Raw genomic sequence first — 26,275 nt, 5'->3', positions numbered from 1 at the left:
TCATCTTCCTGTTACGGTCCGGGAGGCAGACACCGTCTCCACATTTAAGACTAGACTTAAGACTTTCCTCTTTGATAAAGCTTATAGTTAGGGCTGGCTCAGGCTTGCCCTGTACCAGCCCCTAGTTAGGCTGACTTAGGCCTAGTCTGCCGGAGGACCCCCCCCCCCCCCATAATACACTGGGCACCTTCTCTCCTTCTCTCTCTCTCTCTCTCTCTCTCGTATTCTATTACTGCATCTTGCTAACTCGGCCATTCTGGATGTCACTAACTCGGCTTCTTCTCCGGAGCCTTTGTGCTCCACTGTCTCTCAGATTAACTCATATCACAGCGGTGCCTGGACAGCGTGACGTGTGTGGTTGTGCTGCTGCCGTGGTCCTGCCAGATGCCTCCTGCTGCTGCTGCCATCATTAGTCATTAGTCATACTTCTACTGTTATTATACACATATGACTATTGTCACACATGTATACTGTCAGATATTAATACATACTTTCAACATATTGTACCACAGTAGCCAGAACTATAACTATAATATTATTACTTTCATTAATGTTGTTGTAAGCTACTGTCATTACCATCTGTCCTGCATCTCTCTCTCTCTCTCTCTCTCTCTCTCTCTCTCTCTGCATCTCTCTCTGTCTCTGTCTCTCTCTGTCTGTCTGTCTGTCTCTCTCTCTCTCTCTCTCTCTCTCTCTCTCTGTCTCATTGTGTCATGCGGATTACTGATAATTTATTATGCTGATCTGTTCTGTACGACATCTATTGCACGTCTGTCCGTCCTGGAAGAGGGATCCCTCCTCAGTTGCTCTTCCTGAGGTTTCTACCGTTTTTTTTTTCCCCCTGTAAAAGGTTTTTTTGGGGGAGTTTTTCCTTATCAGCTGTGAGGGTCATAAGGACAGAGGGATGTCATATGCTGTAAAGCCCTGTGAGGCAAATTGTGATTTGTGATATTGGGCTTTATAAATAAAATTGATTGATTGATTTGTTTTCTAAAATCAGTTTTGTTTTTGGACCTGAAATATTCAGTAAAATGTGTCAGCTGACATAACGACTGTCAGCGAGTCATGATTGAGAGTTTAAAGTTTGCAGTACAGTGGCCACAATGATGCATGGCAGAGCCTGTTGACCCTCTGAACTGGGAGTGCATGCTGGACTGTTAGGGCTGTCACCAGTCAGTCAAGTCAAGTCAGGATTTATTTCTAGAGCACATTTAAAATGACGGCAGTTGACCAAAGTGCTGCACATTGGGGGGTACAGAGTTAAAACAATATCAATAACAAAAATAGAATAGATGTAGAAAACAACGATAAGAAGCCAGAGCAAACAGTGCAAACATTAAAATAGCAATTTAAAAAAAAAACAACAACAACAACTTGAGATCATCATGCTCAGGCTGAATGATACACCAGGTGGAAAAGAAAGGGTTTTAGGGAGGATTTAAAAGCCTCAAGGGACTGGGAAGATCGAATGTGAAGGGGGAGGCTGTTCCAGAGCCTGGGGGCAGCCGCTGCGAAGGCTCTGTCACCTCGGGACTTTAGTCTGGTTTTTGGCACCACCAACAGTAGTTGGTCCGAAGACCTTAAGGTTCTGGTTGGGGTGTGGCGCAAAAGGAGCTCAGAGAGGTACAGAGGGGCCAGACCGTTGAGGGCTTTAAAAACAATTAAAAGGAGTTAAAAATCAATACGAAAACGGACCGGGAGCCAGTGGAGGGAGGCTAAGATTGGCGAGATGTGGTCGCGCTTTTTCTTGCCCGTGAGGAGGCGAGCAGCAGTGTTCTGGACGAGCTGTAGTCGGTTGAGGGAGGACTGATTCAGGCCAACATAAAGGGTGTTACAATAATCTAATCTGGTGGTTATGAAGGCATGGATCACCCTTTCAAAGTCTGCAGCTGAGAAATAGGGCTTGGTTTTGGCTAGAAGATGTAGCTGGAAAAAGCTAGTTTTGGGGACATGTGGCCTCCAAACAGGATAACCTCTGTCTTGGGCTCATTAAGATTTAAGAAATTAGAGCTCAACCAAGATTTGACATCGCTCAAACAGTCCAATAGAGGTTGCATTGCTTCCTTGCTTAAAGACCTTAGTGGCAGGTAAATCTGGACGTCGTCAGCAAAACAATGGAGTGAAATCTTGTGCTTTCTAAAAACATCACCTAGAGGCAGCATATACAACAAGAAAAGAACAGGGCCCAAGATGGAGCCTTGGGGGACTCCGCGGGTCAGTGGGGCTGCAGCAGAGGAAAAGTGACCTGACTGTACAGAAAAAGTCCGATCTGTCAGATAAGACCTGAACCAGCTAAGGGCGGAGCCTGTAATGCCCACGGACTGCTCGAGGCGGTGTAGCAGGATCGCGTGGTCAACTGTATCGAAGACGGCTGACAGGTCTAAAAGCATCAGGGTGACAAAGTTACCTGAGTCGGCAGCTAAAATCAAGTCATTAAAGACTCTCAGCAGGGCAGTTTCAGTGCTGTGTCTAGGTTTGAAGCCAGACTGGAACTTTTCATGAATGCTGTGCTGGACTAAAAAAGACTGCAATTGGTTATATACTGATCTCTCTAGAACCTTGGATAAATAGGGGAGCTGAGATATGGGCCTAAAGTTTGAGAGGATGGAGGGATCCGGATTTTTCTGTTTGATTAAAGGTTTCACCACAGCATGCTTAAAGGCTACGGGGACACAGCCTGAACTGAGACTGGTGTTGATCAGCAGTAAGACAGTATCTCCAACTGAGTCAAATACTTCCCTGAGAATATGGGGGGGTATACTGTCTGAGGGGCATTTTGTAGGCTGCAGATGATTGACTACATCTGAGAGTTGGGAGAGAGACAGAGGCTCAAAGTGGTCAAGCATAGCAGGGCAGAGGGTAGAGGAGTCTGAGATGGGCCTGACACAAGTGAGGGTGGGTCTGAGGGCAGAAGCTTTTTTAGAAAGAAAGGAGTCATTACAGAGGGAAGGCATTGGCACAAGGGGGGAGACATCACAAGGATTAATGAGAGAGTTAAGAACATTAAACAAAACTTGGGGCTTATGGCTGTTATTAGAGACTATGGCAGAGAAGTAGGCAGTTTTGGCAGTTTTGACAGCTTTCTGGTAGTCAGACAGGCAGCCATGGAGAATTTGTCGGGAAACAAGGAGCTTATCTTTCTTGCATTTTCTCTCAGCGTGTCTACATGCGCGTCTGAGGGCGCGTGTCGATTCATTTACAGTTTTTCTCAATTGCTAAAACACTAAACCCTATTGTCTGAACCAAATGCTCAGTTGCCTGAACCCACTGATTGAATCAGTCACTCTTTTGGCAAAACCATAAGCACTTTTCACCTGTTTAGACACAACTTGCCAACACATTTTCTTTGTGATGCACCTGTGTTGCATAATGGTGAGCACAGGTGGCAAAAGTCAAACACAATTAAAGCACAGGTGTCACCGGTTGAACACAACAACTCAAAATTGATCACACTTGTGGCTAATGATGCGAGGGAACATATATAAGCCAGTTCAGAGAGCACTGGTTAGGAGCATCCCATCTATGTTGTTGTTTGGGACAATGTGAGTTTTCACAGAGCTCTCCAGGTTAGAGAGTGGTTCAATATGAACCAAGGTTTTATCAGTCTTTGCCTTCCACCGTACTCCCCTTTCCTGAACCCCACTGAAGAATTCTTCACCTCATGGTGGTGGAAGGTATATGAACGCCAACCTTACACCAGGGTAAATCTCCTGCAAGCCATGGAACTAGCCTGTGGTGACATAGGTGTGGAGGCATGCCAAGCCTGGATACGGCATGCCAGGGGTTTTTTCCCCCGTTGCCTGGCCAGACAAAATGTGGCCTGTGATGTGGATGAAGTCCTGTGGCCTGACCCAGTACGGAGAAATGATGCTGTGGCTGAGTAATGCACTTCTCATTTGTATATCTTTATTTTTACGTAGGCTTACTGTATACAAGTGCTAAAGCACTTGTGCACAAGATTTCTGTTTGTTTTTGTACTGTACAAGTGCTACGAATAAATGCACAGGATTTCTGATTTTTGTATTTTTTTTGACAACATAGTTCAGTTTTGAGCACAGATTGAACTGTTTTGAGGTGAAAGTTTGTTTTGCAAGAAGCGTCTGAGGTTTTGTGAATGTAGCTTGAAAATTGGGTTTTGTGTTCACAGTTTAGAGAAAAGGAGAGCAGCTTTCCAGAAATGTGTCTTAGCAATTGAGAAAAACTGTAACCATGGCTGACTAGATGGTGTAGTGTGCTTTAGCCTGAGAGGAGCAACGGAGTCCATGATCTCAGTGCATGTGGAGTTGAAAAGAGACAATATGTCGTCAGCACTAAGAGAACATTTTTCATCTAGTGTACATAACGGGGAGTCAGTAAAAGCAGCAGAAAACTGTGTTGCAGTCATGGGGGTTATAGCGCGCCGGCTGTGCACAGGGGCGGTAGGTTTATCCGCCGAGCCCGGCAGAGATAAGGTGAACAGCATGGGTAGGTGGTCGGATATATACATGCTGTTGCGCAGATTTCATTGACAGAGACAGACAAACCATAGGACAGGACAAGGTCTAAAGTATGCCCCTTTTCATGTGTAAGGTCAGTTATGCACTGGGTAAAATCAAAAGAATTAATCAGGTTTAAAAATTCCCTGGCCAGAGGACGGGATTCGCAACATACGTGGATGTTAAAGTCACCAGAAATTAAAATGTGGTCGTATTTCACTACGATCCCAGACAGGAAGTCCGCAAAGTCATTTATAAAGTCTTTGCTGTATTTTGGTGGACGATATACAGTGACACAAAGGACGGGAGGTGAAATATTGGTGACAAATTAAAAAAGCTGCAATTCAAAGCTGCAATAGCTTGGCACGGGCTGGGACAGATGGCACTGGAGACTGGATTTGAATACAGAGGCTATGCCGCCGCCACTGCCCGAGGAGCGGGGTGAGCTAAAGACAGAGCAGCCTGGAGGAAGGAGTTCCGAAAACGGGGTATCGTCACCAGCAGGGATCCAAGTTTCCGTCACAAACATAACATCCACTTTGCGGGAGCTGAAGAAGTCATTCATCAGGAAAGTTTTATTAATTACTGACCTAGCATTAAGCAAGACCATGCTGAGGTTTCGCTCCGGACTAGGTGATGTTGCAGCGCGTCTCAGCGGGCGGAGATTGCCATGCTGAACGCCGTGGTCCCGACGCCGGCACAAGGCCGACAGCAGAGCGGGAGCAGAGGGTCCAGCCACCGGTGAGAGCAGAGGCGACAGCTCCGGAAAGACGGGGCGGACCCATCTCCAGATCGAGAGCCAGGCAGGAGGAGCAGATCCCAAGTGCAGGCCAATCGGGGAAGAGGAAGAGGCCGACAGGTAAGCCTTGAGTCTGACGAGCACACCGCCATGTTTTCCCCTTCTTCTGAGGCGCTTTTTCCGGGAAAGGAGGCAAGAGAGCCACTGGTGGTACTGCCTGGAGGCGGGACGCGTCCTCTGGAAGTGCTCCCTTCGGGATGAGACACAGGCCAGTTGGTGCAGGTGATCGGGGATATCCGCCAGCACAGGGGAAATTGTTTGCTGGTTAGACATTGAGCGGTCTGACGGCAATAGAGTCTCAAGCGTGGCTCTGATTTTGAAGAGAGCTTGGCAATCATATACCAGCAGAGCAGATGCATCTCGGCAGGCGTAAAACAGCAGAACGGCTTGCCATCACGGGCGCCATCTTTCTCCAAGGAAGAAGAATGGGGCAAATACACAGAAAAACTCAGGGACACTTTTATTTTGTAGCCACAAAGGCAATGAAAACAAGCATACCCAACAACACAGTGCAGGAAGATGAGAACATATTGAACTGACCAAAGTTAGCACGCACAGTTAGCAATGGACTTCACAGCACATTATTCACACCTGGGATTGATTTGATGAAGGAACAGTTGAATGCTTGTGATCAGTGGAGCCTTACAGACTAAAGGACTATAAATAATCAGGGATTGGACACATATTCATACTGTAGGACTGCTTCAGAGGTAGGGAGTCAGCTCTTTTATTGTCTCTGTTGTTTACTGCACTGGTAATCTGAATGAATTATTTGGTGCTCATGGTTTCAGTAAAATGAACTCAGCAGTTGAACTGTGGAGAATCTAACTGAGCTAACGATGTGTAGCATGTTCACACTGACACAAGTTTGTCTTCTTACTAAAACTTTAAACCTTTCATTCATAATTTCATGGGGACATAGAGGGAGAGTGGTGCTGAGTAGGACTAGTGTGCAGCTGTTAAGTGTTGGCAGCTTGTCGTCCTTTACAAGCTTCAAAACTGTATTTATCATCTGAATTTGGTGACAAGAGTTTCATACTGTGAAAGACAAGACTTTATTTAAAATGAAACAAAAGCCCAAAATGGTCAAAAATGGAGACATCATGAATAAATGTAACAAATTCTCATTATTATTAATATTGCTGGTTCTAGTATTATGGTGTACTGCAGTTCTACATGTGGTTTGTGTCAGTGGTGTTGCCTCAGCAGAAGCTGTTGGTGATGAAGTGATGTTGGAATTGTTGTGAGTCCAGTTTGAATCAGTGAATTGTTGTTTGATGACATCTTTTTATTTAGTGTCTGGTGTCTTTTATCTCTCTCTATTTTATCTTCTATTATCTCTCCAGACTCTGTCAGGCTGGTGGATGGGACCAGTCTGTGCTCAGGCAGACTGGAGGTGAAGTCTAACCAGAGGTGGTCCTCAGTGTGTGAAGCTGACTTTGACCAGCAGGATGCAGAGGTGGTCTGTAGGGAGCTTGGCTGTGGGGCTCCTTCAGTCTTCCAGGGGGCGCTCTATGGAGAAGTGGAGGCTCCAATGTGGACCAAAGAGTTCCAGTGTGGAGGCCATGAGTCTGCTCTCCTGGACTGTAGAAGCTCAGGCTCAGATAGAAACACCTGCTCACCTGGCAAAGCTGTTGGACTCACCTGCTCAGGTAGAAGAGGAGCTGCAGCTTTGATTTGGTTCATTTCTCTTCTAATGAAACTCACTTTGTTCTTTTACTGATGACTCTCTGGTTTCTGTTCAGAGCCTGTCAGGTTGGTGGGAGGAGACAGTCACTGTGCAGGAACACTGGAGGTCAAACAGGGAGAATGGAGACCAGTGAATGGCTTTTACTCTCCCTGGACCCTGAAGACAGCAGGTGTTGTCTGCAGAGATCTGGACTGTGGCTCTGCTGTTTCTGTAGGAAAGGGAGAGGAGTCCTCAGACAGACCTGTGTGGAGGATCGACTCTGACTGTGTTCACTCTGGATCTGCTCTGAGGGAGTGTGCAGCATCATCTTCCTCTTCCTCCATCCTGGATCTCACCTGCTCAGGTAAGCCCATCAGTGACATCATCAGTGACATCATCTATGACAGTAATGTCCCCAGGTTGACTCACACATGTTCCAGCTAGAATGGCAGCAGACTGTCTCCAGCAGCCATGATGGAGTCTGATGAGCTGCTGCCTCAGTAAATCAGCTGCTGAATGCACCAAGATATATATCTTTTTTTATTCAGTAAAATGTGTCACCTGACATAACGACTATCAGCAAGTCATGATTGAGAGAAAAGGGCCTTTAAAGTTTGCAGTACAGTTGCCACAATGACACATGGCAGAGGCTGTTGACCGTCTGAACTGGGAGTGCATGCTGAACTGTTAGGGCTGTCTTCGGGGGGCCAATACACAGAAAAACTCAGGGACACTTTTATTTTGTAGCCACAAAGGTAACGAAAACAAGCATACCCAACAACACAGAGCAGGAAGATGAGAACATATTGAACTGACCAAAGTTAGCACGCACAGTTAGCAATGGACTTCACAGCATATTATTCACACCTGGGATTGATTTGATGAAGGAACACTTGAGTGATTGTGATCAGTGGAGCCTTACAGACTAAAGGACTATAAATAATCAGGGATTGGACACATATTCAGACTGTAGGACTGCTTCAGAGGTAGGGAGTCAGCTCTTTTATTGTCTCGGTTGTTTACTGCACTGGTAATCTGAATGAATTATTTGGTGCTCATGGTTTCAGTAAAATGAACTCAGCAGTTGAATTGTGGAGAATCTAACTGAGCTAACGATGTGTAGCATGTTCACACTGACACAAGTTTGTCTTCTTACTACAACTTTAAGCCTTTCATTCATAATTTTATGGAGACATAGAGGGAGAGTGGTGCTGAGTAGGACTAGTGTGCAGCTGTTAAGTGTTGGCAGCTTGTCGTCCTTTACAGGTGTAGCCCTGTCTAAAATCATTCCGACTACAGCGCATACAATCAGTTACACAGCATAGAAATAGTTGCATGAAAAAGAACAGTTCATAATACTAAAACGGGTTAAAATATGAACTGGATAAATGCATAAATATCATATTTACAATTTATAAAGTTAAATAAATAGATATAAAAAGATTTATGTTCCTTTAAAAGTCTGTTATTCAGGAGAAAAGGAGTTTGTTTGACCTGATGTCAGTCCAATCCAACTTTATTTGTAAAGCACTTTAAAACAACAACAGAGTACCAAAGTGCTGTACAGAAGAATAAATAAAAGACAATAAATAAAAGACAAAACAGCTCGCAAAAGGTATAAAATACAAGTAAAATAAATTAAGAGACATGAAACATTTGTAAAAAATAACAGCTATACAATAAAAACAAACAATAAAATAAAATAAAACAAACAATAAAACAAAATAAAATCAACGTCTTACAGGGTGTCAAAGGCCAGGGAGAAGAGATGCGTTTTAAGAAGAGATTCAAAAATAGACAGAGAAGACGCCTGTCTAATGTGCAGAGGCAGATCGTTCCACATTTTAGGGGCTGCCACAGCGAAAGCACAGTCCCTTCTGAGCTTGTGCTTAGTTTTTGGCACACTCAGGAGCAGCTGATCAGCTGACCTGAGAGAGTGGGTAGGTGAATACGTATGCAGCAGCTCAGAGAGGTAGGGCGGGGCACGACCATTTAGGGATTTAAAAGCAAATAAAAGAATTTAAAAATGAATCCTAAATTGTATGGGCAGCCAGTGGAGTGAGGCTAAAATGGGGGAAATGGGGGGAAAGTGGTCATGTTTACGTGTGCCAGTTAAAAGACGCGCAGCAGCGTTCTGAACCATCTGGAGACGGTTGATGGAGGACCCACTAACCCCCACATAAAGTGCATTACAGTAATCCAGCCGAGTGGTGATAAAGGTGTGGATTACTGTCTCAAAGTGCTGCCTTGGAAGAATTGGCTTTATTTTGGCAAGCTGCCTCAGTTGGAAAAAGCTTGATCTAACGACTGCCTTGATCAAATTCAGACAAAACTGAAGTTATTGTTCTTGGCCCCAAACAACTCAGAGACTCTTTATCTGATGACATAGTTTCTCTAGATGGCATTGCTCTGGCCTGTAGCACTACCGTAAGAAACCTCGGAGTAATATTTGATCAAGATTTGTCTTTTAATTCTCATTTAAAACAAACCTCATGGACTGCATTTTTTCATCTGCATAATATTGTGAAAATTAGGCCTATCCTGACCTGAAAAGATGCAGAAAAATTGGTCCACGCTTTTGTTACCTCTAGGCTGGATTACTGTAACTCTCTATTATCAGGTAGCTCTAGTAAGTCCTTAAAAACTCTCCAGCTAATTCAGAATGCAGCAGCACGTGTACTAACAGGAACTAAGAAACGAGATCATATTTCTCCTGTTTTAGCTTCTCTGCACTGGCTCCCTGTAAAATCCAGAATTGAATTTAAAATCCTACTGTTAACTTATAAAGCTCTAAATGGTCAAGCTCCGTCATATCTTAGAGAGCTCATAGTGCCATATTATCCCACCAGAACACTGCGCTCTGAGAACGCAGGGTTACTCGTGGTCCCTAAAGTCTCCAAAAGTAGATCAGGAGCCAGAGCCTTCAGCTATCAGGCTCCTCTCCTGTGGAATCATCTTCCTGTTACGGTCCGGGAGGCAGACACCGTCTCCACATTTAAGACTAGACTTAAGACTTTCCTCTTTGATAAAGCTTATAGTTAGGGCTGGCTCAGGCTTGCCCTGTACCAGCCCCTAGTTAGGCTGACTTAGGCCTAGTCTGCCGGAGGACCCCCCCCCCCCCCATAATACACTGGGCACCTTCTCTCCTTCTCTCTCTCTCTCTCTCTCTCTCGTATTCTATTACTGCATCTTGCTAACTCGGCCATTCTGGATTTCACTAACTCAGCTTCTTCTCCGGAGCCTTTGTGCTCCACTGTCTCTCAGATTAACTCATATCACAGCGGTGCCTGGACAGCGTGACGTGTGTGGTTGTGCTGCTGCCGTGGTCCTGCCAGATGCCTCCTGCTGCTGCTGTTATCATTAGTCATTAGTCATACTTCTACTGTTATTATACATGTGATGATCCCTGTGTCATCTAGGGGTGTGTCTGCTGTGAGTGTCTCAGGCCTGTCTCTGCCAAGCTGCCTTGATTGCAACTCAGTGCACCTGGGCCTGGTGCACTGAAGCTGATAAAAGCTGTGGTCACTCATTCACTCACCCTCTGCTTCTTCCTACAGGCAACCACTCTGGTCTGGTTTGGTAATGTTTTAGTTTCTTTGCTTTGACGCACTCTCCAACACTTACACATACACACTCTCCCACACCCATCATTCAATACTCACACATAGTACTGATATCACTGACATTCACACTCCATATGTTATTCTTATTTAGTTATTTGCTAATTTGGTCTAATTTGGTTTGATTTGCTTCTAATAAAATATCTTTCGTTAACCGTTCATCATGGTGTGTCTCTCTTTTGTTATGGCCACTTGAGCCGGGTCGTAACACATGGGGGCTCGTCTATTGAGTTTAGTTTGTTAAACGTTTGTTTTTTGTGCCTAGGCAGAGGTGGGCACATGGTGTGTTGGTGCAGCTAATTAGCTGATTTGATGCAGCTGTGTGTTGGTTTTGAGCTGCATGTTTGTCTCCAGAGCTGTTTTGGCTTTTGTTTGCTCTGGTTTTGGGAGATGCATCATGTGTTTTGTTTTGCAGGAAGCATTGGTGTCTGTCCTGGTGTCGGAGTGTTGACTGCCATTCAGTAAGTGAGTGTTGCTGTCTTGATACACAGTGCAGAGGTTTCCCTGGTAGGTTTAGTGGCGTTCCCCTTTGGGTTCCTTCTGTTTGTTTTTTTTCATAGTGTTGTGGTGTCGTGGTTAGTGTCAGCGACAGCTGTCTCGGGGGCACATCCGCGTGACTTTGGGGGGTTGCCTGCATGCAGGTCACTCTACAGGTCCGTTGGGCTTCAGTGCGTAAGTACCCACCACAATCCGCATGAAGACTAGGGGTAAGTATAGATAAGTTTTAGGTTAGGCAGTTAGGGGAAAATTCTCTGGCAGGTGATGAAGTTTGCCCCACTGTGTGTCCGTCAGTTAACTCTTTACTTTCTGATTGGTAGGTTGTGAATTATGGCTTCCTTAGCTGGCTTTTTTGATGTGCCTACGGAAATATTTTTGCAGGGCTGTACGAAGGAGCAGTTACTGAACATAGCTGAACATTATGGAGTGGTGGTTGCAGGGTCAAAAAGGAAGGATGACATTAAAGAGACAGTGTTGTCATATCTGTTTGATCAGGGCATATTGCAGAAGAGTGATCTTGGTGCAGCTGAGGCGGAGTCAGTAGCTGCACAGGGGTCTGTACCAGCAGGTGTGCAGGCAGGTTTGTCTTTTGAGCAACAGAAAGAGTTATTGGCCATGCAACTTCAGCAGGAGCAGTTGAGGTTGGAGAATAGGGAGAAGCAAAAGAAGTTTGAGTTAGGGAAGCAGCTTGAGTTGGAGAGGTTGCGGCAAGGCACTGAGAGAATGAAGATAGAGTTGGAGCAGACCAGGTTGCAGCTTATCAGGGAGGGCAAGCTTTCTTCAGGGGTGTCTGGATTAGAGGGATCTGGACCCTTGGCTTCTGCGCCGAATGGTACTGATGTCATGGCTAACATGCGTTTGGTGCCGAAGTTTAATGAGCAAGACCCTGATATTTTTTTTACTCTCTTTGAACGTGTTGCGGATACAAAGAATTGGCCAGATTCAGACAGGGTGCTGATGCTTCAGTGTGTCCTTACTGGGAGAGCTTAGGAAGCTTATTCAGCCATTTGTGCACAGGATGATTTGGATTATGAAATCGTGAAGTCTGCTGTGTTAAAAGCATATGAGCTGGTCCAAGAAGCCTATCGCCAGAAGTTTCGAAATTGGGTGAAAGGCGATAAACAAATGAATGTTGAGTTTGTCCGTGATTTGGCGTCCCATTTTCATCGTTGGTGCTCAGCTGCAAAGGTTGATGATTTTGATGGTTTGTGTGAGCTGATGGTGATGGAGCAATTCAAGAATGCTATCCCCCAGCGTGTTGCTGCTTATGTAAATGAACAGAGGCCATCCACCGCACTGAAGGCTGCTGAGTTGGCTGACGATTTTGTACTAACACATAAAGGCAGTTTTACAGACGGGCGCCCTGTAGGGGGTCGGAAAGATGCAGATGACAGCAATGTTAACTCCCATGGTCGTGCTAATTTTCCAGTGTCTCGTCCCTCACGTAAGTCCGCATCGACGGGGCAACTTGATGGGGCCAGGGTCTGTCACTACTGCCGGGGGGAGGGTCATTGGAAGGATCGGTGTCCACTGTTGAAGTCTAAGTTAAAGTACCATGCTCCAGCTATGCTTTGCTCTACAGTTTCAGTTAACAAGCCAGTGTGTGTGGAACCGAGTGTAGGCTCAGTTGCAGTGTCAGATAAGGTATCAGTTGGTATGGATTCAGTTACTGGGTCTGGTTTTGAGACCTTTATTGCTGACGCTGTTGTGTCATTGGTTGGTAGTGATATGCGTGTTCCAATCAAGCTACTGCGTGACACGGGTGCTAGGCACTCATTTATTTTGGAGTCGGTGTTGCCTTTTTCACCTGAATCAGAGACAGGGGACTTTGTATTGATGAAGGGGATGGAGATGGGCTTGATTCCGGTGCCGCGTCATACATTGGTGCTGGATTGCGAGCTGGTGCAGGGCACTTTTCCTGTTGGCGTGCGCCCCGTGTTGCCACTTGATGGTGTGGTTATGATTTTGGGCAACGACCTAGCTGGTGGTGCCGTGTGGGCCAATGTGCCGCCACCTGTGGTGGTGTCCAAGCCATTATCGTCTGGGGTGCTGGATGAGGGTGGTCTTGGATTTCCTGAGGTTTTTCCAGCCTGCGCCGTGACGCGTGCACAGAGCCGTAAACTGTCTGCTCCTGACCCGCCTGTCCCGGAGTGTAGTAAAGTTGTGGTGCCTGATATGGTGTTGCTGCCTGACCTTCCTCTGTCTACTTCAAAGGAGGATTGGGTTAAGGGTCAGAAGTCTGATTCATCTTTGTCTGCCTTGTGGGATGAGGTGTTGCCAGCTGGCAAAATTAGGGATGTAGCCCAGGGTTACTTCGTTCAGGAAGACCTGCTGGTGCGTAAGTGGATGCCCTGTGATGGTGACTTGGTTGGTAAGGCAATTTTTCAGGTGGTGGTGCCAAGTGGCTTTCATGATTTGGTGTTACAAACAGCGCATGATAGTTGCGGACATCTGGGGATAAAGAAAACTTATGACCGTCTGAACTATTCAACAATCGAGAAAGAAGCATTGGCCTTGATTTGGGCACTCCAACATTTTGAGGTGTACGTTGGTTCTGGAGGTAGCCCAGTGGTGGTCTATACTGACCACAACCCCCTCACATTTCTTTGTTCACTAAAGTGTCCGAACCGGCGGTTGATGAGGTGGACCTTATTCCTTCAGTTGTATGGGTTGGACATCAGGCATATTAAGGGCAAGGATAATGTTGTGGCGGATGCCCTTTCAGGTGCTCCGATGGAGTAGTGTTGTCTTTGACCTGCATCTTGACTGCTAGTGTGCAGCCTTGTTGTTGTGTTTTTTTTGTTTTGTTTTTTTGTGTGTACCTGTTAGCAGTTATCACCTGTTAGCATTGGTAACTGTCTTGTGGAACTTCGGGGATCCCTTCTGGGCCCCTGTCTTAAAGGGGAGGGTGTGATGATCCCTGTGTCATCTAGGGGTGTGTCTGCTGTGAGTGTCTCAGGCCTGTCTCTGCCAAGCTGCCTTGATTGCAACTCAGTGCACCTGGGCCCGGTGCACTGAAGCTGATAAAAGCTGTGGTCACTCATTCACTCACCCTCTGCTTCTTCCTACAGGCAACCACTCTGGTCTGGTTTGGTAATGTTTTAGTTTCTTTGCTTTGACGCACTCTCCAACACTTACACATACACACTCTCCCACACCCATCATTCAATACTCACACATAGTACTGATATCACTGACATTCACACTCCATATGTTATTCTTATTTAGTTATTTGCTAATTTGGTCTAATTTGGTTTGATTTGCTTCTAATAAAATATCTTTCGTTAACCGTTCATCATGGTGTGTCTCTCTTTTGTTATGGCCACTTGAGCCGGGTCGTAACAATACACATATGACTATTGTCACACATGTATACTGCCAGATATTAATACATACTTTCAACATATTGTACCACAGTAGCCAGAACTATAACTATAATATTATTACTTTCAAAAATGTTGTTGTAAGCTACTGTCATTACCTGCATCTCTCTCTCTCTCTCTCTCTCTCTCTCTCTCTCTCTCTCTGTCTCTGTCTCTGTCTCATTGTGTCATGCGGATTACTGTTAATTTATTATGTTGATCTGTTCTGTACGACATCTATTGCACGTCTGTCCGTCCTGGAAGAGGGATCCCTCCTCAGTTGCTCTTCCTGAGGTTTCTACCTTTTTTTCCCCATTAAAGGGTTTTTTGGGGAGTTTTTCCTGATCAGCTGTGAGGGTCATAAGGACAGAGGGATGTCGTATGCTGTAAAGCCCTGTGAGGCAAATTGTGATTTGTGATATTGGGCTATGGCTTTATAAATAAAATTGATTGATTGATTGATTGATCTGATTGTCGAGCCTGAGATCAGAGTCCAAACCAAACATCATTAACCTGGGAGTTAAAGTGATGTACTGGGCCAAGGAACCCAGGTCTAGACAGAGGGTCTCAGTGGTACCACCAAAAACCATCACTTCAGTCTTCTTTTTGTTAAAATTTAAAAAGTTCAGAGCCATCCAGGCCTTTTTGTCGTCAAGACACTTAAGTAATGGACTGACAGAGTATGCTTCATTGTTTTTAAGAGGCATATAAATCAGAGTATCATCCGCATAGCAGTGAAATAAAATACCATACTTTCTCAGTACGGAACCAAGCAGGAGCAAGTACAGAGAGAGGAGAAGAGGGCCTAGGACTGAGCCCTGTGGGACACCACACGACAGAGGAGCAGAGGAGGATGCAGAGTCACCAAGGCTCACATAAAAAGTTCGATCTGCGAAGTACGACCTGAACCACTCCAGTGCTATGCCACTGATGCCCACCCACTGCTCCAAACGTGAGATCAAGATATCATGGTCCACTGTGTCAAAAGCAACAGTCAAGTCTAAAAGTACAAGAATAACACAATCACAGGAATCAGAAGCTAAAAAGATATAATTAAAAACTCCTAAAAGCACTGATTCTGTGCTGTGCAATGTTTTAAAACCGGATTGGAAAACCTTGAGAATATCGTGCTCCTCCAGGAAGGACATTAACTGACGGTAGACAACCTTTTCAAGGATTTTTGACAGGAAAGGCAGTTTGGAAATAGGCCCATAATTAGCCAGAACTGCTAGACCTGTTTTTTAATTAGAGGTTGCACTACTGCATGTTTAAAAATTTTCAGGGACCACACCTGAGGACAGACTGCTGTTAATCACTGCAACCACAGATGGACCCACAGTGGGAAAAACCTCCTTGAATAGTCGAGAGGGGACAGCATCATTGGGAGAACCAGAGGGCTTCAAAAGACCAACAATCTCCTGTAAAATGGACAGAGTCACATCCTCAAACCTGCCAAAGACAGTTGAGCAGGGGACAGAGACTGAAGGGTCATAAGCAGAAGGTGAGATTAAAGCCCTAGTGCAAGTGACCTTATCCATAAAAAAGTAAAGAAAATCTTCACAAACAGCAGGGGAAGCCTCAATACAGACAGTCTGCGGAGCATTAAGAACAGAGTTGATAGTCTTAAACAGAACACGAGGCTTGTGAGAGTTTGACAAAATAATATCAGAGAAATGTTTTCTTTTAGCATCTTTCACAGTTGTCTGATAATGATGCCAGCAGTCCCTTAATATTTGAAAAGACACCTGCAGTGTGTCTTTCTTCCACTTGCGCTCAGCTCTACGGCACTCGCATCTGACAGCACGAGTCGTGTCATTTAGCCAGGGTTCAGATTTAGTTTTAGGCTGACTGGTTTTTAATGGAGCCACAGTGTCTAAAACGAGGAGAGCAGCGGCCGCAGGGCTGGAACACCTCATCCAGGCCGACGACAGGTACCAGTCAGGCGTCGACAAAGTCCAGTGAGCGCCGAGAAATAAAGAGGTGAGACACCGCTCCATACCTAGTCCAAGAAGCCATGGAAGTGCACGCCAAATAGGCCTTCAGCCTTACCAGCCAACCGCTGCGTTTACCCGGGTGGCGGTGGTGCTTACGCCGGAGAGGTGGAGCAGGGGCGTGGCAGAGGTGACCTGGGATCCCCGATAGGAGCGGGGGCAAAGTTTTCTGTCCACCATGATCAAACCCCACCAGATCTTTGGCAGAAAGTTGAATAGTCACCAGTGTTTGGCGATCACACACCAGTAGCGAGTTGACATTTAAACTAACAAGTGACATAAACAGTACAAACACACACAACACTGGCAGAGACAGATGGCAGGCCACACACACTGGCGCCATCATTCCCACCACCACCATCAGTGTAATCAGCCATGAAATCTAACCTGTTATCAGTCTAATGTCAGCCATTCTGTTTCTGTATTGTTAATGGGTTTTAACAAACTAACAGCCAATCCAAGCCATTTCTTCGGTTAGGGGCGGGACAAGTGGCGCAGGGTAGTGTTGAGCCCTGCCAGAAGAAAAACAGACGTACAGTTGTCCGGAGAACAGAGAGAAAGGCAGCGTGTTGTGGAGAGCAAGTTTTATCTTCCACAGCCCTGATTTTCCAAACCTAGATAAGGGATTAAGCCGGGATATGTTGGTTATTCTGTCTTAATTTAGCTTTGATTCGGTTGTTCGAAAGCAGTGGCACATATGTTACCATGGAGATTTATTCTGTGCAGTTAGGCTCTTAGTTTATCCTGGTGCCTTATGTGTCCAGTCAGCTGTCACTGCCATCGGAAATCAATGTGTTTTACAGTTATTCCATGTTGTTATGTATTTGACCCATTTTTAAACAAACAAAATACATTTAGCCTACAATAATGAAAAAAAAACATTAAACATTTCAAACATTATTTTTGGGTAACACTTTACAATAAGGTACACAAAATTAGAGTAGTTACTGAGGAACTAATGAGGAACTGAGGAACTAATGAGTAGTTACTGATGAACTGAGGAACTAATGAGGAACTAATGAGTAGTTACTGAGGAACTAAGGTAAACAAAATCAAAAACCTGCTACTCAATCAGAACGAATGAGTAGCAGGTTCTTTCAAAATGAGTAGGTAACGAGTACTGAATCATTACCTACTCATTTTGATGTCTCACTTTACTTTAGGGTACACAAAAAGGGTAGGTAACAATTAAGTAATAGTTAGTTCCTCATTAGTTCCTCAGTAACTACTCCTCTGAAATTTGATTAGGAGTTAATGAAGAACTGGCCATTAATTAATAGTTAGATCCTCATTCATTCCAAATTTGTTTCATAGTAACTACTCTAAATTTTGTGTACCTCAAACAACTGTACTGTGAACAACGGTGTGATCAGTATACAGTACTTTACACGCAGCCCCCATGATAAATTCTTTAAGCTTAGCCTACCTAAAATGTGACACACTACCATATTTATTTCTAAGGCATCATCGTACAGAATAACATGGATGGTCATATTAATGTGTATGTGGTCTGAAAATAATGAATAAAATTATTCAAGAATCCTGCTGTCTGTGATTTTTTTTTGTTAAGGAACTAATTGTAAACATGATGATGAAGTAATGAAAGACTACTCATTATGTGTCACTTTACTTTAGGACATAAAAAGGTTAACTAATGGACAGATTATTGAGTAATGGTTCAATTCAATTCAATTCAATTCAATTTTATTTATAAAGCCCAATATCACAAATCACAATTTGCCTCACAGGGCTTTACAGCATACGACATCCCTCTGTCCTTATGACCCTCACAGCTGATCAGGAAAAACTCCCCAAAAAACCCTTTAACAGGGAAAAAAACGGTAGAAACCTCAGGAAGAGCAACTGAATGACAACTGTATGACAACTTTATGACACAATGAGACAGAGAGACAGAGAGAGAGAGAGAGAGAGAGAGAGAGAGAGAGAGAGAGAGAGAGAGAGAGAGATGCAGGTAATGACAGTAGCTTGCAACAACATTATTGAAAGTAATAATATTAGAGTTATAGTTCTGGCTACTGTGGTACAATATGTTGAAAGTATGTATTAATATCTGGCAGTATACATGTGTGACAATAGTCATATGTGTATAATAACAGTAGAAGTATGACTAATGATAATGGTGAAGTAACTAGTTCACTAATTATTAAGTTGTGATTAACTCCTCTATGAAATTTGATCATGAGTTAATGAAGAACTGACCATTAACTAATAGTTAGGTCCTCATTCGTTCCTCATTCATTGCTCATTAGTTCCTCATTCGTTCCTCATTCATTGCTCATTAGTTCCTCATTCGTTCCTCAGTAACTACTCATTCGTTCCTCATTAGTTCCTCAGTAACTACTCATTTGTTCCTCATTAGTTCCTCAGTAACTACTCATTCGTTCCTCATTAGTTTCTCATTAGTTCCTCAGTAACTACTCATTCGTTTCTCATTAGTTCCTCATTAGTTACTCAGTAACTACTCATTTGTTCCTAATTAGTTCCCCAGTAACTACTCATTAGTTCCTCATTCATTCCTCAGTAACTACTCATTCTTTCTTCATTATTTCCTCAGTAACTAGTCATTTGTTCCTCATTAGTTTCTCATTTGTTCCTCATTAGTTCCTCATTCGTTCCTCATTCGTTCCTCATTCGTTCCTCATTAGTTCCTCATTCGTTCCTCAGTAACTACTCATTCGTTCCTCATTAGTTCCTCATTAGTTCCGCAGTAACTACTCATTTGTCCCTCATTAGTTCCTCATTCATTCCTCATTAGTTCCTCAGTAACTACTCATTCGTTCCTCATTAGTTCCTCATTCGTTCCTCATTAGTTCCTCAGTAACTACTCATTCATTCCTCATTAGTTCCTCATTAGTTCCTCAGTAACTACTCATTCGTTCCTCATTAGTTCCTCAGTAACTACTCATTCATTCCTTATTAGTGCCTCATTAGTTCCTCAGTAACTACTCATTCATTCCTCATTAGTTCCTCATTAGTTCCTCAGTAACTACTCATTCGTTCCTCATTAGTGCCTCATTAGTTCCTCAGTAACTACTCATTCGTTCCTCATTAGTTCCTCAGTTACTACTCATTTGTTCCTCATTAGTTCCTCATTAATTCCTCATTTGTTCCTCATTCGTTCCTCATTAGTTCCTCTGTAACTACTCATTCGTTCCTCATTAGTGCCTCATTAGTTCCTCAGCAACTACTCATTCGTTCCTCATTAGTTCCTCATTCGTTCCTCATGAGTTCCTCAGTAACTACTCATTCGTTCCTCATTAGTTCCTCATTAGTTCCTCATTCGTTCCTCATTAGTTCCTCATTAGTTCCTCATTCGTTCCTCATTAGTTCCTCATTTGTTCCTCATTAGTTCCTCATTAGTTCCTCAGTTACTACTCATTAGTTCCTCATTAGTTCCTCATTAATTCCTCATTCGTTCCTCAGTAACTACTCATTTGTTCCTCATTAGTTCCTCATTAGTTCCGCAGTAACTACTCATTTGTCCCTCATTAGTTCCTCATTCATTCCTCATTAGTTCCTCAGTAACTACTCATTCGTTCCTCATTAGTTCCTCATTCGTTCCTCATTAGTTCCTCAGTAACTACTCATTCATTCCTCATTAGTTCCTCAGTAACTACTCATTCGTTCCTCATTAGTTCCTCAGTAACTACTCATTCATTCCTTATTAGTGCCTCATTAGTTCCTCAGTAACTACTCATTCATTCCTCATTCGTTCCTCATTAGTTCCTCAGTAACTACTCATTCGTTCCTCATTAGTTCCTCATTAGTTCCTCAGTAACTACTCATTCGTTCCTCATTAGTTCCTCATTCGTTCCTCATTAGTTCCTCAGTAACTACTCTAATTTTGTGTACCTTATTGTAAAGTGTTACCTATTTTTGTCCTAATTATTGGTGTGATAAGCACTGTCAGGTGTCTTCAATGAAGTCAGTGATGAGGGCAATATATAAAGTCCCATGCACATGTGTGTTTCTTCCTTAACAATGGCGTGTCCGTTCTTGAATGATGTTTTGGATGAAGAGGCACTAATTCTGCGAAGGGCATTCTGATGGGAGAGAGTGCTTCAAGACAGGTCGGACCCATTGCTTTTTGATGACGACCACCTGTACGAGCAGTACAGGTTCACAGGGAAGGCATCCGCTACCTCTGCAGACTGCTGGGTCCGCAAATCCAGCGCTGCACAGCACGGAGCTGTGCAATGACCATCACACGGATGGTTTTACAGCTGTTTTGTTTCTCGTTCTTAAAATAGCTGCTTTATTTGCAGATTTTATAAAATAGCTGCTTTTATAGCAGGAGTTTATTTTAATTATGTTTATAGAAAGTATAAAGTGCTTAAGATAAAAGCACTCAGCAGTGTGCAGCTGCTCATTCACCTATTGTAAGACACACACTAATGCCTCAGTCTACCACAGAGGGTGCATACAGTATTGGGAGCAATCTGGGGTTCAGCATCTTGCCCAAGGACACTTTGACATGCAGATATCCTCACCAATAAAAGGATTAATTGTTGGAATACACATACTGTACAAGGAGGTGTATTTGGCATTGGTAGCACACAATTAGTGGTTATTAGGCTTCATAACTGTATGACCTTCCCAAATTACATTCCCAGTTTATTTTTCTGTTTTTTTTTTTTTGTTTTTGTTTTTTTTGTTTGTTTTTTTCATTGTTGAATTTGTGTGGCAATTACAAGACAACGACAGTGACAGTGGGAACAAACAAGAAGGAGTAACAGACAAAAACATGCAGATACAAAGATAATTTGGGTGGCTTTGGTACAGTACATAGGTGTGTGTGTGTGCGTGTGTGTGCGCGCATGTGTGCATGTTTGGGTAAGGTGAGGCATATGCATAGTAATATAAAATATATCTATATATCACAATAAAAACAGAAGGACTGTCCTGATTGTAAACTTAAAGTTTCAAAAAATGTTCAAAAATGCAGTCCAAGCTGAAAAGTCCGAGGCACTCCGGGGTAATATTAAAAATCCTTTATTAAGCACAGGGAAATCAACGCGTTTTGACTCAACGAGTCTTCATCAGGATATGAGCTAGTCAAATTACAAACAGGTGTTTAAATCACATTAGGAATGTGTGAAAAGTTCATGTGACTGGATCATGTGACAAATCATTTCTTTCAAGAACAGAAAGAAAGAGAGAGAGAGAAAAAAACCAAAAAACTTTCAGTTTACAATCAGGACAGTCCTTCTGTTTTTATTGCGTCTATTCATTCCCTGCCTTTGAAGAGCACCTGAGCAGTTTTTTGTCTCCTGATGGTTTTGACCCAGTGCAGCACTCACTTTTTTTATTTTTTGCATATCTATATATCGATTGATAAAATAACACAATATAACGTAACACAACCTAATATAATATAATATAATTTTTTTTTTTTTTTCCTACCTGTCTGCATTGGTCTTCGTAGCTTAGCACCACTAAAGGGTGTAAGCTTCTTATGAAGACTGATGCACTGTTAATCTTGCAGTCAAGTATTTTATACCCATACTGTGCGTGGTTGTGACCGTCACCCACCCTCCCTGGAGACTAGCCTAACAGCCTTTATTGGAAAAACTTCCTAATATGAGCCAGAGAGGGCCGTGATACACCAAAGTGTGTCAAGGGGAAAGTAAGGAACAAGCAGGGGGGATTGAGGGGCAGGTGCTTAAGTCCTGAGTTATATAGCGACAGTGCATGTGGAGAAGAAGGAGGAAAAAACAAACAAACAAACAAACAAAAAAAACAGAGGAGAAACAGGCAGTTTAACTGATGTATTGTGGCCTTGAGGTGGTTGTGCTCCATGCAGATTATCGAAAATAAACATATACATGTCTACTATACTGTACTGAAAAACAAAAACAAAAGAGAAGTCTATACTGAACACCAAAAATGTGAGAGTCTTGGTGGAGGGGGAAAGCCCGATTGCAGAGAAGAGTTGCCAGCGCAGTGTGGTAGGTTTGAGAAGCAAGTGGGCCCCTTTGGAGTGATCCCATCGGTTCTTTGCGATGCGTCACGGAGCTGAAGTATCGACCATGCATGCGTGTATTTGAACCCTCCCAATGTGTTTATGAAAACCATCACCAGGGTCCAGGGCCAGCCCTGCGGGGGAAGGGGGGCGGTATGGCACCCCAAGACCGCAGGAGCGCCCAGACCCCACGACCAGGGAGCCGCAGAGGCCGCAGGACACCACGCAGGCCCAAGGACCCGGGGCGGCAATGGCCAGCACCCCCAGAGAGCCAGAGACACACCCCAGACGGGCGGGGCAGGAGGGCCCCACGAGCCATACCATGTGTATCTACAGTGTGTCTAAACCCACCACCCCCCCTCTTACTATGATTCTCCGATCCCTGACGGAGAAACATTAACCCTACACCGTGAATGTGAATGTGAGTGCCCATAAGTGTGATGTGGTGCATTAAAATTGAGGGACATAGGAGACAGGTGAGGGCAAGGCTGATGGCTACAGCACACTGCTGTCCTGCAGCCCGTGCAGCCATAAGGCACCTAGAACCTGTTCCCATCTGTTCCCCAAGATGTAGGTGTGTGTGGTGCTTTAAAATTGGAGGACAGATAAGGATGGGCTGGGGGGCAACATGGAGGGCTACCGGACACCACTGTCCCATAGCCTGCCCCATCATGAAGCCCCCCAATCCATCAGTGGTCTGCACCTCGAAGAGTGAGTGTATGTGGTGCATTAAAACTGTGGAATGTGTGGTGGGTGAACTAAATGTGGTTTAGGAGGCCAGGCCAGTGTAGGCCCGGCCCGAGGGCTGGAGGGATGGATGAGAGGAGCTAGAAGGTGGTGCCAACCAGACCCCGGTGCCGCGAGGCCCCCAGCGCCCATGGACAACGGGCCAGGCGGGCCCCAAGGAAACCCAACGGGCCCCCACCTAACCCCGCCCCCCTGGCAACTGCAGCGTCAGGCCCCCACAATGGTCCCAACCTGGGCCACACCGCCCGCAGCAAATCGACCCCCAGCAGAAGGACAAGGCGCGCCACTAGGGTGCAGGAGAGTTTTTGAGTGACTGTTGACCAAAAGTGCTGGACAGGTGAACATAACCAGAGGGCATGAAAGTAGGTGTCTGCAGTGTTCTGAGTACACTGAGTGCATGTGTCAGATTGACTAAGGCCCATTCTATTCATCTTTTGTTGGGTGATGTGTGTTCTGTGGAGTACTTTAAATTGGATAAGTTGTATATTAGTGTGTCTTGTCATCTTAAATGTATTTTTGCATATCTGAATCCAGAAGTCAGGGTCCGGTGATACACCCAGCTCCTTTTCCCATTTTAAAATTGGTAAATGTGTAGAACTAGTCTCTGACAGTAATTTATAAATCTTAGAAAGGTTCTTCTTATTACTCGGAGAAAGCTTTGTAATATGTTTGGCAAATTCTGGTGGCTGCAAAGTTTCCTGAGGCGCTGGAATTCTCCTCTTGATTGTTTTTATCAATTGTAAATATTGTAGAAAATTTCCATTTCTTATTTCAAAAGTCTGAAATAAGTTTGTGTATGTCATAAGTATATTGTCTTGGAAAAGGTGATGGAGATGAGTTTCTCCCTTCATCTCCCATGTGCTAAAATGGAGAGGTCTTTTGTTAATTTCAAAATCCGGGTTGTGCCAAATTGGAGAGAGCAAGCAAGGTTCTGTCGGAGAGTTTGTGATTTCTAGTGTTTCCACCAGGTAGACAAGGTGGAAGCAATCATTGGGGTTCTTAAAACAGTTATGACGTCTGAGTGTAGTGGTGATAAACGGGAGGTCAGAGAGTTTTATATTGTTGCATTCCGCCTGTTCTACTTCGAGCCAGGAGTTGTAGTCTTCATTAGGATATAACCATTTCAATATTATTATATAATATATTGTATTAATATATTGTAGCTGGTTAGCTAAATAGTAATGTTTAAAGTTAGGAGCGTCCAACCCCCCTTCCCTTTTTTTTTCTGAAGGGTGCTTAGGCTAATTTTTGCTGTTTTGTTCTTTGAGTAGAATTTTATAATTGCAGAATCTAATGACAGGAACCATTTCGATGTGGGTGTGAATGGAATCGTGGAAAAAAATAGTTAATTTGGGGAAGAATTTTCATTTTAACTGTGGCTATTCGTCCCAGGAGGGAGATGGGAAGATTATTCCAGCGCTTCAGGTCACCACAGATCTTATCTAGCAGCGGGCTAAAGTTCAGGTGGACCAAGTCTGATAGTTTAGAGGAAATAGATATCTTATGTTGCCCACAGGGAGAGAAAATTTTTGGTCTGCAGGATTCCAAGAGTTCTCCATTATTGGCAGTATTGTCGATTTGGACCAGTTGATGGAGTAGTCCGAAAGTTTAGAAAAATTTGTGACATTAAATACTTCATGTAAAGACAATTTCGGTTCTTGTAGATAAAGTAAAATGTCGTCGGCATATAAATTAATTTTGTGCTCTGAGTTGGCGGAGTGGATACCTATGATCTTGCTGTGCCGACGGACTGCCATAGCCAATGGTTCGATGAATATTGCAAACAGTAGAGGTGAGAGTGGGCACCCTTGTCTTGTTCCTCTCTGCAAAGTGAAGCTTTTAGATGTGATCCCGTTGGTGGTGACTGTGGCCTTAGAGGAATTATATAAGGCTGATACCCACTGGATAAATGACTCTCCAAAGCCAAATCCACTCAGGGTGGCAAATAGGAAGGACCAGTTGACCTTGTCGAAGGCTTTTTCTGCATCAAGTGTCAGAAGAGTTCTTAATCTGATAAGTAAAGTACAACGCGTTAACACAAAAGCAATTATTGTTTCGTTATTACTTGAGTGTCTGCCATTAATGAATCCCATTTGATCATTATGAATTATTGATGCAATTATTTTCTCCAGCCTAGAAGCAAGTGCCTTTGAGATAATTTTGATATCACTGTTGATTAGTGATAGAGGACGATAGCTAGAAGGAAGTGTGGGGTCTTTGTCTGGCTTTAGTAATAATTTGATTGCTGCTGTATTCATGTGAGGTCTTATACCTCCGTTCTTTTTGATCTCTGTCACTGTCCTGACGAAAAGTGGTGCTAATATTGTCCAGAAATGTTTTATAAATTCGGCAGGAAAGCCGTCTGGACCTGGAGCCTTATCTGTTGGCATTTTGTCTAATGCGCTCTGCAGGTCATTAATAGTCAGGGGGGCGTCTAACATATTACTGTGCTCTGTGAATAATTGAGGTAAATTTAGGTTATCAAGAAAAGCCTGAATGTCTTCTGGGTTTGGATTGTTTACTGTTGAATATAAGTTATGGTAGAAAGAATAGAAAATCTGATTGATTTCCTGGGGAGATTGTGTGTAATTTCCGGACGGCCCCTGTATTGTTGGTATCAGAGATTTTTCTTTATTGCGTTGGAGCTGATTAGCCAAAAATTTTCCTGATTTGTTACTGTGTTCAAAGTTATTATATCTTAGCTGCTGTATGATAAATTCAGTTTTCTTTGATAGAATATTGTCCAGTTGCGATTTTGTACACTGTAATTGGGTCCATACTTGATCACTTGGATTGTTTGCATATTCCTGTGTTAGTTGTTTAATTTTTTCCTCAATGTTTTTTTCTGCTTGCAATTCCTGTTTCTTCTTGTAGGAGGAGTATGATATAATTTTTCCTCTGATTACTGCCTTCCCAGTTTCCCATATTAAAGATGGAGATAAATTTGGAGCGTCATTATCTTCAAGAAAGTTTGCCCACTCCCATCTCACCATTTTGTCAAAGTCTGGGTCTTTGAGTAAAGAGATATTAAAGCGCCATGTTGGGGACCGTTTATGGGTAGTTTCTATTTGCAGATTGAGTGATATTGGTGCATGGTCGCTGATAATGATCGGGTGTATTTTTGTGGTAAT

General features: G+C 43.7%; 1 protein-coding gene and 1 long non-coding RNA gene across 2 annotated transcripts in view; one reads left to right on the top strand and one right to left on the bottom strand.

Moving 5' to 3' along the window:
• The window catches only part of LOC144458721 (uncharacterized), a 93,508-nt gene that overhangs the window by 27,039 nt on the left and 40,194 nt on the right, over positions 1-26,275 (bottom strand). The window lies entirely within an intron of this gene.
• The window catches only part of LOC117269852 (scavenger receptor cysteine-rich type 1 protein M130-like), a 103,424-nt gene continuing 83,855 nt past the window's right edge, over positions 6,707-26,275 (top strand). Inside the window, exons 1-2 of the mRNA XM_078161873.1 lie at positions 6,707-6,926; positions 7,020-7,307. Of these exons, the coding sequence (XP_078017999.1) occupies positions 6,809-6,926; positions 7,020-7,307 (406 nt within the window). The 5' untranslated portion in view covers positions 6,707-6,808. The remainder of the gene's footprint in view (positions 6,927-7,019; positions 7,308-26,275) is intronic.

This window comes from Epinephelus lanceolatus, chromosome 19 (genome assembly GCF_041903045.1).
Source record: "Epinephelus lanceolatus isolate andai-2023 chromosome 19, ASM4190304v1, whole genome shotgun sequence".
In the NCBI taxonomy this organism is placed as follows: domain Eukaryota; kingdom Metazoa; phylum Chordata; class Actinopteri; order Perciformes; family Serranidae; genus Epinephelus; species Epinephelus lanceolatus.
Note: the sequence above shows the minus strand (reverse complement) of the source record. Positions and strands in the feature narration are given on the sequence as shown.